The 18,741-nt window shown below is 44.4% G+C and overlaps 1 protein-coding gene across 1 annotated transcript in view; it reads right to left on the bottom strand.

Moving 5' to 3' along the window:
* Positions 1–2,815: 2,815 nt before the first annotated feature.
* Positions 2,816–18,741, bottom strand: part of LOC130277498 (mucin-5B-like) — a 139,772-nt gene continuing 123,846 nt past the window's right edge. The window contains exons 13-14 of the mRNA XM_056528173.1: positions 6,659–6,767; positions 2,816–3,781 (exon numbers count right to left, since the gene is read on the bottom strand). Of these exons, the coding sequence (XP_056384148.1) occupies positions 3,622–3,781; positions 6,659–6,767 (269 nt within the window). The 3' untranslated portion in view covers positions 2,816–3,621. The remainder of the gene's footprint in view (positions 3,782–6,658; positions 6,768–18,741) is intronic.

The following is an 18,741-nucleotide window of genomic DNA, read 5'->3' as shown; positions in this document are numbered from 1 at the left end:
GGCCTACAACTATATATGGGGGCACAAAATGGGCCTATAACTATATATGGGGGCCAAGATGGTTGCACACATATATATGGGGCCAGAGAGAGGGTCTACAACTATATAGAGGTGGACATTGTGCTGCAGAAAGGTTCCTTAAATGTCTGCATGCTTGCTCTGACAGGTCCAGTGGAGATGGGCCTTGGGCAGGAGAAGTCTTTATGATGGCCGGACCGGATAGTGGAAAAAGAAAAAAGGAAACGTGAACGACTCTGATCAGAGAAGTCCCCTGTGAGTATCTAAATGTGATTGTAACAATTTATACTGTCTGCAGAGTGATTTCTGGTATCTACCTCCATATAGTCAGTGGGGGAGATTTATCAAAACCTGTTCAGAGGAAAAGTGGTGCAGTTGCCCATAGCAACCAATCAGATTTCTTTTTTCATGTTTCAGAGGCTTTCTTAAAAAATTAAAGAAACAATCTGATTTGTTGCTATGGACAACTGCTCAATTTTTCCTCTGCACAGGTTTTTATAAATCTCCCCCCGTATGTGGAAATACTAAAATTTTTAGGTGGTTTCCCAGTATTCAGAATAGGGTATGTTAGATTATAGCTGAGTGTGGCGCAATAAAATTACTTTGCAGCACAATGTATTACTGCACTATAATCTGCTATAAAGTAATTAGAAATATATCATTAGGAAAAAAAAAATGGGTTGGGGGTGGCCCTGGGGGCGGGCTCGGGGGCAAGACATGTTAAAGGGGTACTCCGGTGAAAAACTTTTTTTTAAATCAACTAAATCAACAAAATCTTAATCCTTCCTGTACTTATTAGCTGCTGAATACTACAGTGGAAATTAATTTCCGTTTGAAACACAGAGCTGTCTGCTGACACCATGACCACAGTGCTCTCTGCTGACATCTCTGTCCATTTTAGGAACTGTCCAGCATAAAAGGAAATCCCCATAGCAAACATATGCTGTTCTGAACAGTTCCTAAAATGGACAGAGATGCCAGCAGAGAGCACTGTGCTCATGATGTTAGCAGACAGCTCTGTGTTTCAAAAAGAAAATAATTTCCGCTGTAGTATTCAGCAGCTAATAAGTACAGGAAGGATTAAGATTTTTTAAAAAAAGTAATTTACAAATCTGTTTTTCTTTTTAAATCAACTGGTGCCAGAAAGTTAAAGTTTTTCCCCAGAGTACCCCCTTTAAGCTGCGTAAAGGGCCCCAAAATTTCTGATGGCAGCCCTGCCAATACATCACCATTTCCTGTCCCTGCTGCTCTCCAAAGTGACTACCCAATTCACACAGCACTTGCTGTGTGGACTATAAGTCACAGTAACTCTGTAACATGCTAAATGTGAGTTTCATAGAATTACACAAATAATGTGACATAACCCCTTAAGGATTCAGGGTTTTTCCTTTTTTGCTATTTTTTTTCCCCTCACTTTTTAAAAATTATAATCCTTTCAAATTACAACACCGATTCTATTTTGTAATGACATCAGTCATTTTACCCAAAAATCTATGGTCAAACCAAAAATAAAAATCATTGTGCAACAAAATTGAAAAAGAACCAAAAAAAAACCATTTTGTTACTTTTTGGGGCTTCCGTTTCTACACAGTACATTTTTCGGTAAAAATAAAAATGACACCTTATCTTTATTCTGTAGGTCCATATGATTAAAATGATACCCTACTTATATAGGTTTGATTTTGTCGTACTTCTGGAACAAATCATAACTACATGCACGAAAATGAATACATTTAAAAATGTCCATTTCTGACCCCTATAACTTTTACATTTTTCCGCATACAGGATGTTTGAGGGCTAATTTTTTGTGCTTTGATTTAAAGTTTTTATTGGTACCATTTTTGTTTTTATCAGACTTTATCGCTTTTTATTCATTTTTTATGGTATAAAAAGTGACCAAAATATGCTATTTTGGACTTTGGAATTTTTTGACGTGTACGCCATTGACCTTGCGGTTTAATTAGCTAAGTATTTTTATAGTTTGGACATTTACACATGCGGTGATACCACATAAGTTTATATTTATTTTTATTTACATAGATTTTTAGCCCCCATAGGGGACTATAACATGCAGTACATTGATTGCATACACTGATCAAATCTATGCCATAGCATTGCATTGATCAGTGTTATCGGCACTCGACTGCTCCTGCCTGGATCTCAGGCACAGAGCAGTGAAACGACGATCGGACAACGAGGAGGCAGGTAGGGACCCTCCTCGTGTTTGTACAGCTGATCGGGACACCACGGTTTCCGGGAAGCTGCTGGAAAGGTTTTACTTTCACTTTCAACATGGCAATCAACTTTGATCACTGCGTCTGAAGGGTTAATACCAGGCATCACCGCGATCGGTGATGTCCGGTATTAGCCGCGGGTCCCGGCCGCTGATAGCCGCCGGGACCGACGCGATATGACGCAGGGTCACCACGTGACCATGTGTTATATCGCGGGAGCCAGCGCAGGGTGTAAATATGTACATACTGCGTTGATAAGGGCCACAAGGCAAGCTCTGTGTGAATTGGCTGGTCAATGCAGTGAGGAAAGCAGCAGGAGCCAGATTGGGGAAATAGAGTTATCTGGTAATAGGAGGAGCAGGGTGGCTGTGTATCATCACCATCAATAAAATGGTTTCCCCCAGAGTGGTTTCTTAAAATGTGTTGCTTTATTCATCGTTCTGTTTTATGTCTTCTGTGTAATACTGTCAGTTATTAAAATGATAGTAAAGTAATATGCAATATAAGTGCATACAGACATTAGACAAAGCACAATATAATCAATACAGTAAAGTTTAGCAGCAGTCAGTTTTATTAAGTACTGTAAAAGCAACAATGGAATGTATACGATTTATTACACAAAATCAGATGAGCAAATGTTAATTTGTATGCAACTTAGTTACTGATTTTTTTTCATACAGAGTAAAACATGAATTTACAAACAAGGGTGAAGTGAATTTGAAGTCATACGTACACAACTCACAAATACATTACTGATCAGTCTGTACTTAAATTTATGTTATATGCTCTAAGCTAATGACTTATTTGTTTGTTTTGGGTCTTCTTAGACTACAGGGCCAAGGGTATCCTCAACATCTACATCCTCTGTAGTTGAGTTTGTTGGGTTTGATTTAATATACAGATAACTTAAATGTCAAATGTTATTTTATGACTTTGCTGTCCATTAATTCTAAAATGTAACCATATTATGTCATATATTAGTGTAATTTTAAACTTTTTAAATACAAAACTGGTTTTGTTGCGGTACATAGTCATAGCTTTATCAAGGAAAACTTCGGGCACTTACCAACTTCTCTTCTATGATTAAATCATGTGCAAACGTTAATGTATTGGTACATCTGGTTGAATAGAATAATGGGATTTGGAGGAACGTATTTATTTTGATGTATTTTCTACTTGGTCTGTACAAATAATCACGTTTTAAAGTTGTGTTGAAAATGGACAAATTTCTAAAAGATTAATGTGTGGAAATGAACAGAAATGTATGCCAGACAGTTTGAGTGTAGTATGAGAATGTTACAAACACAGTACACGTAGAGCTTAAGAGAGAAAAAAAACATACATAGTAGGTGCTAGTATACATAATACACTATCCTTGAGAATCACACAGCTTGGTACTACATCCACAGCTTTCAATGTAGTCATATTGTTGAGAAATAGTAGTCCCATTTTTACATTTTACTTCCACTGTTTGTTTTTTTGATTTAAGCTTTTTGCAGCATGTGCACAGTGGTTCCATTGAATTTGTCCTAAGAGAAACAAATAATGTTAGCTGGATCGTTTTTGAACACATTTCATTCATTCCTCTTTCTACTGTTCATCAAGACTGTGTTCATTTTCTTGCTCAACCCACAAACTCCATGTACTCTTTTGTTGTTCTCTGCTTTCTCTGTACTCTTTTTCTTTCCTCACTACCCATTCTTGACTTGCTATAACTATTGACCAAGGGCAGATGCACGGGTTGATGTTCCAAACACTTTCTCCAAGGTGTTAAAGGGGTAATCTGGCCCCAAGACAACTTATCCCCCACAATCTAGCATGCAGCACCCGGCAGTACTTACAGGTGGGTGCTGCATGCAAGATTGCGGGGGTCCCCAGTGGTGGGACCCCCATGATCAGACATATTATCCCCTATCCAAAGGATAGGGGATAAGATGTCTTGGGGCCGGAGTACCCCTTTAACAGAAAATTCTGAGCTGCTCCTTCTCATGTGGGCGACACACTCACATGAGAAAAGTCTGAAACTATGAGTTGTGGACTACACTGCTCAAAAAAAATAACACATACTAGATAACACATCCTAGATCTGAATGAATGAACTAATCGTATGAAATACTTTCATCTTTACATAGTTGAATGTGCTGACAACAAAATCATACAAAAATTATCAATGGAAATCAAATTTATCAACCCATGGAGGTCTGGATATGGAGTCACACTCAAAATCAAAGTGGAAAACCGCACTACAGGCTGATCCAACTTTGATGTAATGTCCTTAAAACAAGTCAAAATGAGGTTCAGTAGTGTGTGTGGCCTCCATGTGCCCATATGACCTCCCTACAATGCCTGGATATGCTGCTGAGGTGATGTATGGACTCCTGAGGGATGTGCTTCCAGACCTGGACTAAAGCATCCACCAACCCCTTTACAGTCTGTGGTGCAATGTGGTTACATAGTTACATAGTAAGTACGGTCGAAAAAAGACATACATTCATCAAGTGATAGTGGTAGATGGAGCGAAACATGATGTCCCAGATGTGCTCAATCAGATTCAGATCTGGGACACGGGCGGGCCAATCTATAGCATCAATGCCTTCCTCTTGCAGGAACTGCTGACACACTCCAGCCACATGAGGTTGAGCATTGTCTTGCATTAGGAGGAACCCAGGGGCAACCGCACCAGCATATGGTCTCACAAAGGGTCTGAGGATCTCATCTCGGTACCTAATGGCAGTCAGGCTACCTCTTGCAAGCACATGGAAGGCTGTGCAGCCCCCCAAAGAAATGCCACCCCACACCATGGCTGACCCACTGCCAAACAGGTCATGCTGGAGGATGTTGCAGGCAGCAGAACGTTCTCCATGGAGTCTCCGGACTCTGTCACATGTGCTCAGTGTGAACCTGCTTTCATCTGTGAAGAGCATAGGGTGCCAGTGGCGAATTTGCCAATCTTGGTGTTCTCTGGCAAATGCCAAGCGTCCTGCACGGTGTTGGGCTGTAAGCACAACCCCCACCTGTGGATGTTGGGCCCTCCTACCACTCTCATCGAGTCTATTTCTGACCATTTGAGTGGACACATGCACATTTGTGGCCTGCTGGAGGTAATTTTGCAGGGCTCTGGCAGTGTTCCTCCTTGCACAAATGCAGAGGTAACTGTCCTGCTGCTGGGTTGTTGCCCTTTTATGGCCTCCTTCAGGTCTCCTGATGTACTGGCCTGTCTCCTGGTAGCGCCTCCATGCTCTGGACACTATGCTGACAGACACAGCAAACCTTCTTGCCACAACTCACATTGATGTGCCATTCTGGATGAGCTGCACTACCTGAGCCACCTGAGCCACATCAGGAAGCATAGGAACCGAGAAGTGGACTGTGGTCACAACTTGCAGAACCACTCCTTTATTTGGGGGTGTCTTGCTAATTGCCTATAATTTCCACCTGTTGTCTGTTCCATTTGCACAACAACATGTGAAATTGATAATCAGTGAGTAGACAATGTGGGCTCTGGCAGTGCTCCTCCTTGCACAAATGCAGAGGTAACTGTGTGATTGCTGCTGGGTTGTTACCCTTTTACGGCCTCCTCCAGGTCTCCTGATGTACTGGCCTGTCTCCTGGTAGCGCCTCCATGCTCTGGACACTATGCTGACAGACACAGCAAACCTTCTTGCCACAGCTCACATTGATGTGCCATCCTGGATGAGCTGCACTACCTGAGCCACATCAGGAAGCATAGGAACTGAGAAGTGGTCTGTGGTCACCACTTGCAGAACCACTCCTTTATTTGGGGGTGTCTTGCTAATTGCCTATAATTTCCACCTGTTGTCTGTTCCATTTGCACAACATCATGTGAAATTGATTGTCAATCAGCGTTACTTCCTGAGTGGACAGTGTGATTTCACAGAAGTGTGATTGACTTGGAGTTACATTGTGTTGTTTAAAGGGGTTATCCAGGAAAACACTTTTTTTATATATCAATTGGCTAAAGAAAGTTAAACAGATTTGTAAATTACATCTATTAAAAATCTTAATCCTTTCAGTATTTATGAGCTTCTGAAGTTAAGGTTGTTCTTTTCTGTCTAAGTGCTCTCTGATGTCACGTGTCTCGTGAACAGCCCAGTTTAGAAGACGTTTGCCATGGGGATTTGCTTCTAAACTGGGCGGTTCCCGAGACACGTGTCATCAGAGAGCATTTAGACAGAAAAGAACAACCTTAACTTCAGAAGCTCATAAGTACTGAAATGATTAATATTTTTTAATAGAAATAATTTACAAATCTGTTTAACTTTCTAGAGCCAGTTGATATATATAAAAAAGTTTTTTCCTGGATAACCTCTTTAAAGGTTCCCTTTAGTTTTTTTTGAGCAGTATACATATCAGTGTTCTATATTAACATGTTTTATCATACTTACATTATAGGACTTTTGCAGACTCCAGTACAGTATGGAATAGTTAAAGTGAGGGGACAGTCCCCAGTCAGAAGAGTTATGGAGCCAACTTCTAGTCTGCAATTTGTTGGAGCTAAAAGGAAACGTATAAATTATTAGATGTCTTTTTTACTTCAGTTGAGCAAGTTCAAAAACCTCAAAGACCATGGGCTCCTTTTAATCCATTTTTGGTAATACTTATTTTGTTGTAAAATCAAATTTTTCCAATAGGTCTTTAAGATGAAACAGAGCAGATTGCAATGTTTTTGAAAAACATTCAGGCTGCAGGAAAAAAAGTAAAAAGATGGGAAGCCAATTTTTTTCTCTCAGTTATTTCTTGCTTTTTGTATATATTTACTACGTTTTATATTTACTACATATTTACTATATTTTTTTACATGTCTGTTCACACATAGTAATGTGACCCGATCCACACACCTGTGCCGTGGAAATTAATGTTCAAGGAAACACGTCACAGGTATGATGCAGGGTTTTGTAGTATTTTAAATTATGTTACTGTGCATTGCATTACTCTATGATTAAGCACATTGTGCGTTAAACGCGTTAGAGGTTATGCATCCGTGCATGTTTGCTGTTGGACTTGTGATGTCTCATGAATAAAGCTTCAGCATTAAGGATCTTACATCGTGGCGCTGGACAATCCTTCTTTACCTTTGATGTGGAGCCAATGGGTTGATACAGGCATTACAGTGCTGAGCTAATAGATCAATGTAATGCTTATGCATTACATTAATGTGTACAAGCAATCAAACTATTGCTTATAATGGGCCTCTAGGGGGCTATCAAAGTTTAAGAATAAAGTAAAAAAATGTTTTAAAAAAATCCACCCCATCCCATTTTCAAATCACCCACCTTTTCCCATTTCCCATAAAAAATTTGTAAAAAGGGGTCCTCGACTGGGACATCCTATGGTCCGATCACGCACCTGTGTTTTGTTCTTTTTTGGCTCCCTTCTTATCGCGCTCCACGTGGGAGGTTGGAGGTTGAATTAATCCACGCTTCCTTGGACCTGGACATCTTTGCTCCATGATACCTTGTCCCTCTCCTACTCTACGTGCCATACTCTGGCCACCTTACAAACCTCAGGTGCTGCCGGCTTTTTGATGGATCGCTCCGGCCCCCTCCTTCCGATCTCAGATAATCCGTATTTTGCCCCGGGCCTGTCTTCTTTGGGTGGGATCTTGGGATCCTCACTCTTCTGTCGGCTGCGTTTTCTCCATGTCTTAGCCGACAGTGCTCTTCAGCCTCTTGATGCCATCCAGACGTCCTGGCCCACCTCCCACCGAGCCTCATTTTAATATCTTCAAAATAAACATTTCTATGCATCGCTATCTGATGAATTTGACTTGCATCGCTCCCTTGCCCCCTTGGAGCAGCTCTGTGTGGCTTCGTCCTGCCCTTGGCACTCCATATAACTGGTCTATGCTCTGCTACTTGCTCCCAGGTCATGGGCCCTCCCCTCTTACTGTGCGGCTTGGTAGTCTGAAATGGGTAAGCAGTTTACTCCTGAACAATTGGCCTGGTGTTTTTGTCTAACCCATAAAGCGGTTATTGCTACTAAGGCCCATGAGACCAGTTAAAATGTATTTTCGATGGTATCGTGTGCCATCGGTGCTTCACAGTTGTACCCGTCGGTGCCGGATTTGTGCTAGAAGTGTGAGGCTGCTGAGGGCAGCTTGTGGTTGCTGAAGTAACGAGAGTGCAGATTCCCCATGACCCGGGTGCTGTGTTGTTGTTTATGTTCTGTGATACTGTGGAAAGGAAAAAGTGTATTTCCCTGGCTCACCCTGGAGAAACCTCCATCTGTGGCCTACTTAATGAGGCAGAAGAGAAGGGAAGTTTGCATATAAGGAAAATAAACCGTGTAGTCTGGGCTCCCCCTAGGAAACAGCAAGCTGGCTGTAGGGGAGAGACAGGGGTCCTGCTAAGGAAAACACAGCCCAAGCTGTGAGTGGCCCCAAAGAGTGGTGTGAACTGTGAGTAGAAGGTTGCAGGAGGCATAAGTTTAACTGGCTGAGAGCAGCTCACCAGTTGATAGTCAGGGCATGCTGATCTGTTTAGGATTGTTTTTTGTTCCTGCTTTATGTTTATTTTTCCTGCAACCTGTCTAATAAAGCTGGCAAGGTGCCAGACTTGCATTAAGAACTGTTGTTTGCCAGTTTATTGAGAGGAAACGTGTCCCGTGGCGGTGTCCAGAACGATCCCAGAGCTATCCCCAGGGAGAAATCCTTATATTTGGTGGAGGATGAGGGCATCATGTTGCTAAGGGCAACCAAGAGTGGAGTTGCAGTAAAGCCGTTGCTAGGAGCAACCCACCCTGCATGTTGAAAGTCGGATGAGCCCAGCTGTGGAGTACATGTGCAGAACTGAGCCTGGGGGGAAAACATTGCTAGGGGCAATGGATCGCGTCAAGCAAATGGGGTGATGTTGAAAGGCCGTTGCTAGGAGCAACTGACGTGGGCCACAACCGATGGTCGCCAAGACGGATGTGAGGACCTGTAAGTTACTGGTGGGTGGAATCCCACTGCTTGTTGAACTGGACTGTTACCAGGCTGTTTCCAGAATCATGCCGGACATCATTCCGTTTGTGAAGTCCCGACCAGAGACTGGTAAGACTGGTAAGCACACAAAGGTTCCTGAGTTAATGAAGACTGGTGTGTCACTACTTGACTGTGTGAACTGTGCTGTAAATTGTTAACCCATGCAGTCTGATAATGTTTTTTGTGAAAAACTCATGCTTATGTGCTCGGAAGTAAAGTGTTCTGCTGCCAACTCTGACAGGTCAAAAGAAAACCTGTGTGAGCTGGTAGTAGGAGGTAAAAAGATGATTGTTTTGTTAGATCCTAGGTGTATAATAAGTCTGGTAAAGGCCAGTTGCAGAAAGCCAGACCCTGTTATAGTGTCTATGCAGGCTGGTATTTGGGGTTATAAAACTGTTAATGTCTGTATTTCTACTCCGTATGGTACAGTAGGTCACAAGGTTGCAATAGAGCCCTCCTTGGAGTATGATGTAGTACTGGGGACGGATTTTCTGTTTCAACAGTTATGGGAATACTGTCAGGTGACTAGAGCAGGAACACCTGATAGGCTCACAACATTGGACCTGCACCACACACTAGTTGAAAGTTACTCAGCAGAGGCTGAGGACGGTGTATGTCAGCAGGCACTAGGTATATGTCAGATAGTCTGCCAGACCACTAGGGGAGCTGAAGAACAGTCCGCGAGTCAAGTCCAAGAGGTGACTGGAAAAGAAGCTGCAGAGATGTCTGTGGATAATTCAGAACTACTGAAGAGAGTATATGTAGAGCTGGGTGCTCGCTTATTGTCACAGACAGAGTCCTGAGTGAAGATGTGGCATCTGGACCAGAGACGGATTGTAAGGAGGAAGGTCGAACCACTGGACCAGAGGTTGTTGCAGACCCAGGAGCCCAAGTAGTTTCTGCCAGGCCGCGGAGATACTGTATTGAGGTGAAAGAAAGTCTGCCAGTGAGCAGAGAGACAGTCCAGAGAAACTGTTCAGGAACTACCCAGAGGCCCAAGTGGCCAAGACCCCTGAAAAGGGGCAGACTTCTCCTAAAGAAGGAGAAGAGTTGGAACAAGTTGGCTTGAAGGAAGAGACAGGCCAAGGACAAGTGACTGTCAGAGTAAAAGAGAATCTCTCAAGGTCCAACAGTGAGAGTGAGGAGACCGCTGTAACTAAGAGGTCTCGAAAAAACGAGCTGGTCTTGGTAAGAAGCGGGAGCAGATCCAGAATCTGGAAGAAACCTTACAGATGGTTTCTGCTAAACTGGCACAAAAAGAAGAGGTACAGCACCTGACAGAGGAGAAAGAAAAAAAGGCTTGCCGACTTGAAGAGAGAGCAGGAAGCAAAGCTTAAGCTAAAAAAAAAAGACATGGCCACCACAAAAGTGAGTTTGCGGCTCTGCAGGATGAACTGTCCCACTCCACGATTTTCTGACCAGCAAGGAGAGTGAAATGGAGAGTCTGTCACTACGGAGTGATCAGGCTCTACGCAGTGATCACAAGGCTAGGCTGGTAGCCATGGAAGAGAGAATGAAGAGAAGAGAAAGAGCAAGTGATAATGGCTGATAAGTTGCAGAGCCTGGAGGCACAGAACGAAACACACATTAAGTCTCACGCAGCTACCTTGGATTTGCTGGGAACACAACTCTCCGTACAAGAGACCCTGCTAAAAGACAATGGGCAGTTGAGGGAACAACTGCTGTCCCTGGAAGATACTGTCAAAAACTTAACAGAGTTGCTGGACAGTGAGAAGATGAACTCAGATAAACTCAAGAGTGAGCAGCTGAAATATTTAAAGCTGGAAAGAGACATGAAGGTCCTAAAAGAGAGCAGAGACCAAGCTGTAGTGGAACTGGCTAAAGAGAGGCTAAACGTGTCTCAAATGGAAACTGAGGCAAAAACCACAGCTGTCTATGTAGAAGAAGAAAGGCTGCTTGTGGGGCAAAAGCTACTGGAAACAGGGATGCTTTCTCTAAAAGTAGCGGAGTCTGAACGCCATGAGAAGAAGCCATATGAGAAGTCCTCTGAAGCTGAGGTAAAACCATATAGGAAGTCCTCTGAAGCCGAGACTGAGGTGAAACCATATGGGAAGTCCTCTGAAGCAGTGACTGAGGTGAAACCATGTGGGAGGACCTCTGAAGCTGCAGAGATACGGACATTGGTTAGTGAAGTTGCTGTGGCCGAGAGGTTCTCTGAGGCAGAAGCTAAACCTAACGGAACTGAAGAAGTCCTGCAAACCGGTGATATAGGCTTGATTGGCCACCAGCAAAGTTTGGGCGATGGCCATACCAGTGACAGAAGAAGACAAAGGCCAGGATCATCTGCCTTGTCCGCACCTAGTGTCAAGAGCCCTGCACAGACCAAGGTGAAGAACCTGGCGTTGGAGAGGTGTTGTTACGCTGAGCGCTCCGGGTCCCCGCTCCTCCCCGGAGCGCTCGCAGCGTTTACCTGCTCGCAGCGTCCCGGTCAGACCCGCTGACCTGGAGCGCTGCGCTAGTGTCTCTGGCGGGGATGCGACCCGCGATGCGGGACGCGCCCGCTCGCGGTTCGCATCCCAGCCTGCTTATCTGACCTGTTCCCCATTTGTCCAGGCCCGGCGCGCGCGGCCCCGCTCCCTAGGGCGCGCGCGCTCCGGCTCTCTGAGATTTAAAGGGCCAGTGCGCCGCTGATTGGCGCCTGGCCCAAATTAGTAACTTCACCTGTGCCTTGGTCTATATTACCTCACTTCCCCTTCCCTGTATTGCCGGATCTTGTTGCCATTGTGCCAGTGAAAGCGTTCCTTGTATGTCCCAAGCCAGTGTTCCAGACCTCCTGCCGTTGCCCCTGACTACGATCCTTGCTGCCTGTCCTGACCTTCTGCTACGTCCAATCTTGCTCTTGCCTAATCCCTTGTACCGCGCCTATCTCAGCCGTCAGTCGGGGTTGAGTTGCTATCGGGTGGAACAACCTGGGGGTTACCTGCCGCAGCAAGTCCATGCCGCTTTGCGGCGGGCTCTGGTGAATACCAGTAACCCCTTAGACTCCGTTCCCCTGGTACGGCCCATGTCATCACCCCACTGACACAGAGGATCCACCACCAGTATCCTCACAGTACCCGGATCCTGACAGGTGTGACCTTAGTGGAACCTTTGGCGCGGAATTTGTCAAAGGTGACCGGGAGACTTGTGCTTGGTGGTTGATGAGAGTGCGTATGAAAGAGGGATGTGCCGTTGGAGTGGTGCATGTGAACGCTGTCGAAGAAGGAAGCCAAGGATCTCCGAACCTGTTGGACGGAGTTGTCCAGGAAAAAGGAAAAGCAGTTGGACTCTGCCTTTCGACTGCAAGTGCTATGCAAAGGGAGGGGGGGGGGGGAGGGATATGTGATACTGTGGCAAGGAAAGGGTGTATTTCCCTGGCTCACCCTGGAGAAACCTCCACCTGTTGCCTAATTAATGAGGCAGCAGAGAAGGGAAGTGTGCATATAAGGAAAAGAAACAGTGTAGTCTGGGCTCTAACTAGGAAACAGAAAGCTGGCTGAAGGCAAAAGACAGGTGTCCTGCTGAGGAACACACAGCTTGAGCTGTGAGTGGCCCCAAAGAGTGGTGTGAACTGGGAGTAGAAGGTTGCAGGAGGCATAAGTTTAACTAGCTGAGAGAAGCTCACCAGTTAATAGTCAGGGCATGCTGATCTGTTTAGTTAGTGACCAGACGGTCTATGATTTTGTTTTGATCCTGCTTTGTTTATTTTCCCTGCAACTTGTCTAATAAAGCTGGCAAGGTGCCAGACTTGCATTAAGAACTGTTGTTTGCCGGTTTATTGAGAGGAAAACGTTCCCCACGTCGCGGTGTCCAGGATGATCCCAGAGCTATCCCCAGGGAGGGATCCTTGCAGTTCCCAATGGCCATCTCCAAATACAAATTCTCCCTACTACGCCACCTCCTCCAGGCGGCCAAAATAGTCATTCCACGCCGTTGAATGTTCGGCTTTGCTCAGTACCTGACTTCCTCCCTGCTACAGTGCCTTGCAAAAGTATTCACCCCCTCGACTTTTTTCACATTTTGGTGCCTCACAACCTGGAATTAACATGGATCATTCGAGGATTTTGATCATTTAATTTAAAGGACATACCCACAACTTTGAAGATGTTTTTTTTTTTTATTATTATTATTTATTGTGAAGCAAACAACAAATAGGACAAAATAGAAAAAGTCAATGTGCATAACTATTCACCCCTCTAAAGTCAATACTTTGGATATGTTTCTTTGGATATGTCTCTATGAGCTTGGCACATCTTACCACTGGGATTTTGCCCATTCCTCCTTGCAAAACTGCTCCAGCTCCTTCAAGTTGGATGGTTTGCGCTAGTGAACAGCAATCTTTAAGTCTGACCACAGATTTTCGATTAGTTTGAGATCTAGGCACTCCAACACATTTACATGTTTCACCTTAAATCACTCAAGTGTTGCTTTTAATGGTGTGCTTGGGGTCATTGTCCTCCTGTAAGGGGAACCTCCGTCCTAGCCTCAAATCATGCACACAGTGGTACAGGTTTTGCTCAAGAATATTCCTGTATATAGCACCATCCATCTTTCCCTCAACTCTGACCAGTATTCCAGTCCCGACTGCTGAAAAAACATCCCCACAGCATGATGCTGCCACCACCACTGTGGGGGTGGTGTTCTTTGGGAGACGCAATGTGTTGTTTTTTTGCCAGACATAGCGTTTTCTTTGATGGCCAAAAAGTTCAATGTTAGTCTCATCAGACCAGAGCACCTTCCTCCATACATTTTGGGAGTCTCCCACATGCCTTTTCACCAACTCAAAACGTGCCTTTTTGTTTTTAGCTGAAAGTAATTGCTTACTTCTGGCCACTCAACCAGCTCAACTCTATGGACCGTACGGCTTATTGTTGTCCTATGTACAGATAATCCATTCTCTGCTGTGGAACTCTGCAACTCCTCCAGAGTTACCTTAGGTCTCTGTGCTGCCTCTATGATTAACCACTTAGGGACCTAGGGTGTACAGGTATGCCCTGGAACTTAAAGACCCAGGGCGTACCTGTACGTCCGTGGGAATTTCGGGCCCTGCCACACACCGGGCGGGGACCAGAGCGGGATGCCTGCTGAAATCATTCAGCAGGCATCCCGTGCAAATGCCAAGGGGGTCCTGAGACTCCCCCATGTCGGCGATCACCACATGTTGGTGATCGGGTCTCTGGTACCTGATCGTCTGGAAAATAGGGATGAACGGAGCTGTCAGAGACAGCTCCAACCATCCTGAAGGACAGGAGTGAGGTGGATCGGGGGCCACCTCCTCTTATCCCCTGCGATTGACCGGTCAGGACTGACCGGAGAATCGCAGGGCAGGTACGTGGGGTGACACCTGGAGGTCCAGGCAGAGCAAGGGAAGATGGTGGCGACGGCTGCATGGTCCAGCATGCAGGGGGGACTGGCAGCAGTTACCTGATCACCGGTGCAGGCAGCGGGGGACCGGCGCAGGCTAGTGGATGCAGCGGCGGCGTTGTCAGATGCAGCAGGGAAGATCGCGGTAAATTGATCTTCACTACTGCTTCTAGGTGATCATCTGGAGGGCCACAATTTGGAGACCACTGTACAGTGGTCTCCAAACTGTGCCCTTCTAGATGTTGCAAAACTACAACTCTCAGCATACCCAGACAGTCCAGACATGCTTGGAGTTGTAGTTCTGTAACAAGTGGCACTTCAGATGTTGCAGAACTCCAACTCCAAGCATGCATGGCCAGTCTCCGCATGCTGGGAGCTGTAGTTTTGCAACATCTGGAGGGCTACAGTTTGGAAACTACTATACAGTGTTATCCAAACTATAGCCCTCCAGCTGTTGCATAACTACAATTCAAAGCAGGCTGAGACTGTCCAGGCATGCAGGGAGTTGTAGTTCTGTAACTTCTGGCCCTTCAGATGTTGCCAAACTACAACTCCCAGCATGCCTGGGCAGTCTGGGCATGCTTGGAGTTTTACAACATCTGGAGGGGCTACAGTTTGGACACCACTATAAAGTGGTCTCCAAACTGTTCTCCTCTAGTTGCTGCATAACTACAACTCCCAACATGCCCTTTGGCTGTCTGGGCATGCTGGGAGTCGTCGTTTTGCAACAATTGGAGGCACACTGGTTGGGAAACATTGTCTGTTAACTAACTCAGTGTTTCGCAACCAGTGTGCCTCCAGCTGTTGCAAACTACAACTCCCAGCATGCACTGACAAACCATACATGCTGGAGTTGTAGTTTTGCCACAGCTGGAGGCACAATGGTTGCAAAACACTGCATTAAATAACAAACTTTGTGTTTTGCAACCAGTGTTCCTCCAGCTGTTGCATAACTACAACCCCCAGCATGCACGGACAGCCAAAGGGCATGCTGGGAGTTGAAGTTTTGCGACAGCTGGAGGTTTGGGGGCCTTTTTCTCCTTTCACCCCTTATGAAAAGGTAAAGTTGGTGTCTACTCCAGCATGTTATTGTAAAAAATGTTTTAACGCTAACATGCTTGTGTTGCCCCATACCTTTCATTTTCACAAGAGGTGAAAGGAAAAAAAGATTCCCAAAATTTGTAATGCAATTTCTCCTGAATACGGAAATACCCCAAATGTGGATGTAAAATGCTCTGCGGGCACACAACAAGGCTCAGGAGCGAGAGCGCCATGTACATTCGAGGTGATTTGCACAGGGGTGGCTGATTGTAACAGCGGTTCTGACAAACACAAAAAAAAAAACACGTGACCCCATTTTGGAAACTACACCTCTCATGGAACGTAACATGGGGTATAGTGAGCCTTAACACCCCACAGGTGTTTGAAGAATTTTTCGTTAAAGTTGGATGTGAAAATGAAAAACGTAAATTTTTTCACTAAATTGCTGGTGTAATCCCAAATTTTTCCTTTTCACAAGGAGTAATAGGAAAAAAAGCCCCCCCCCCCAAAATTTGTAATATATATTCCCCATGTGTGGACGTAAAGTGTTCTGTGGGCGAACAACAGGGTTCAGAAAAGAAGGAGCGCCATTGGGCTTTTGGAGAGAGAATGTGTCTGGAATTGAAGGCCATGTGTGTTTACAAAGTCCCCATGCTGCCAGAACAGTGAACCCCCCCCCCCACATGTGACCCCATTTTGGAAACTACACCCCTCACGGAATGTAATGAGGGGTGTAGTGAGCATTTACACCCCACAGGTATCTGACAGATTTTTAGAACAATGGTCCATGAAAATAAAAACATTATTTTTTTTGTTTGCACAGCCCACTGTCCCAAAGATCTGTCAAATGCCAGTGGGGTATAAATGCTCACTGCATCCCTCATTACATCCAAATTTAACGAAAAGTCGTCAAACACCTGTGGGGTGTTAAGGCTCACTGTACCCCTTGTTATGTTCCTTGAGGGGTGTAGTTTCCAAAATAGTATGCAATGTGTTTTTTTTTGCTTTTATAGCACCATAGGGGCTTCCTAAATGTGACATGCCCCCCAAAAACCATTTCAGAAAAACTCACTCTCCAAAATACCATTTTCGCTCCTTCACTTCTTCTCTAGTGCACCGACAGAGCACTTTACGTACACATATGAGGTATTTCCTCACTCAAGAGAAATTGCGTTACACATTTTAGGGATATTTCTCTCCTTTTACCCTTTGTAAAAATTCAAAAACTTGGTCTACAAGAACACGCAAGTGTAAAAAATGAAGATCTTGAATTTTTTCCTTCACTTTGCTGCTATTCCTGTGAAATACCTTAAGGGTTAACACACTTTCTGAGTGTCATTTTAAATACTTTGAGGGGTGCAGTTTTTTTAATGGCATCATTTATGGGGTATTTGTAATATGAAGGCCCTTCAAATCCACTTCAAAACTGAACTGGTCCCTAAAAAATTCAGATTTTGAAAATTTTTGTGGAAAATTGCTGCTGAACTTTGAAGCCCTCTGATGTCTTCTAAAAAGTAAAACATGTCAACTTTATGATGCAAACATAAAGTAGACACATTGTATATGTGAATCAATTCTTCAGAAATGCCATCCAGGGTGAAGTTGAGACCGTGGGGAGACCTTGGCGTGGAGACCTTGAATAGGGTCCAGAGGATTGAGATGGTTGCGAATGATAGGGATTTCTTGGACTCCTTTGTCAGTCTGTGGCTGACTTAGGCTTCTCCCAAAAGGAGTCCCGAGTTCCTCTCTAGTAATCTAGTAATAATCCATTAATCCATTACTCACTTTTCCTTTTCCCTTCCCTTGTTTCCCCTCTAGGTGGTGTTACCTTTTCCTCTTTCCCTGCCCCTTCCTTCCCTCTTTACCCCTTCTATCCCCTCTCTTTCTCTGGGGCCTCTGTCCTACTTTCCTTCTCTTTTACCTCATTCTCTTTTTTATGTGGTACAGGTCATATGACCCTCTTTGGAGCTTGCCCCCCTCTGGACATATGCCTTCTACCTCGGGTGGTGAATCTAACTTGTTTTCTACTTTTGCATAAGATTTGTATGTTGTGAGCTGTTTCTTTCTCTAACCGCCTTATCTTGTGTTAACTGACACTAGTTTCTTTGTTATTGGCCCTGCATAGCCCTCTCTGATGCTGGAGCCTCTTTCTCAGCTGATTATTGTTGGATTATTCTTTTAAAACTTAATAAAAACAGATTTGCCATAAAAATTATCCACATTTGGTATTGGAATTTTAATAACCCATAGAAAATTCATTTTATATATATATATATATATATATATATATATATATATATATATATATATATATATATACATATATATATATATATATATATATATATATATTTTTTTTTTTTTGGCTTTATAATACATTATATGGTAAATAGGGTGCCAGTAAGAATGACAACTTGTCAGTGGAAAGATTAAAAAAAATGATGGGCCTTAAAAGATGATGAGGAAGAAAACATAAGCCACTATGATTTACTAATTTCAGAGAAATCACAATTTAAAAACTGGTACTGGTAAGAAGTTGTGTGTGGCAGTCCCCACAGCTGCTCCCCACCCTGTGGGCTCCCCAGCCTGTTGTCATTCCTAGGGAGAGACGTGTCACTGAAATCTGTCGGGGCATATCAGCTTCCGGGAGCCACCCCAATGACTAGTTACGTTGGCTTTGTGAAATTATAATTTATTTTAGATACCCAAGTATTCAACACCTTAGGTTAGGTACTTCGTGCACCAAGACGTACATTTACGTCCTGTACATGACTGCGAGCATCGGATCGGTGCTCGCCTCATGCACTGCAGGTCCCGGCTGCTATCGGCAACTGGGGACCCGCCGGTAATGGCAGACATCAGCGATCCCACTGATGTCCGCCATTAACACCTCGGATGCATCTGCGGCAATGCACGTGTTTGAATGGATGATCAGATCGCCCGAAGTGCTGCTGTGGGGATCCGATCAACCAAACAATGGCGGCCGGAGGCTTCCTCACCTGCAAGTGGCCATCTCCTGGGTTCTTCTCCTCTGGTCTGAGATTTAGCAAACCCAGACCAGAGCAGAAGATTGCCGATAACACTGATCAGTGCTATGCCCTA

Source organism: Hyla sarda, chromosome 6 (genome assembly GCF_029499605.1).
Source record: "Hyla sarda isolate aHylSar1 chromosome 6, aHylSar1.hap1, whole genome shotgun sequence".
Classification (NCBI taxonomy): Eukaryota; Metazoa; Chordata; class Amphibia; order Anura; family Hylidae; genus Hyla; species Hyla sarda.
This window is presented reverse-complemented; position numbering and strand designations above follow the sequence as displayed.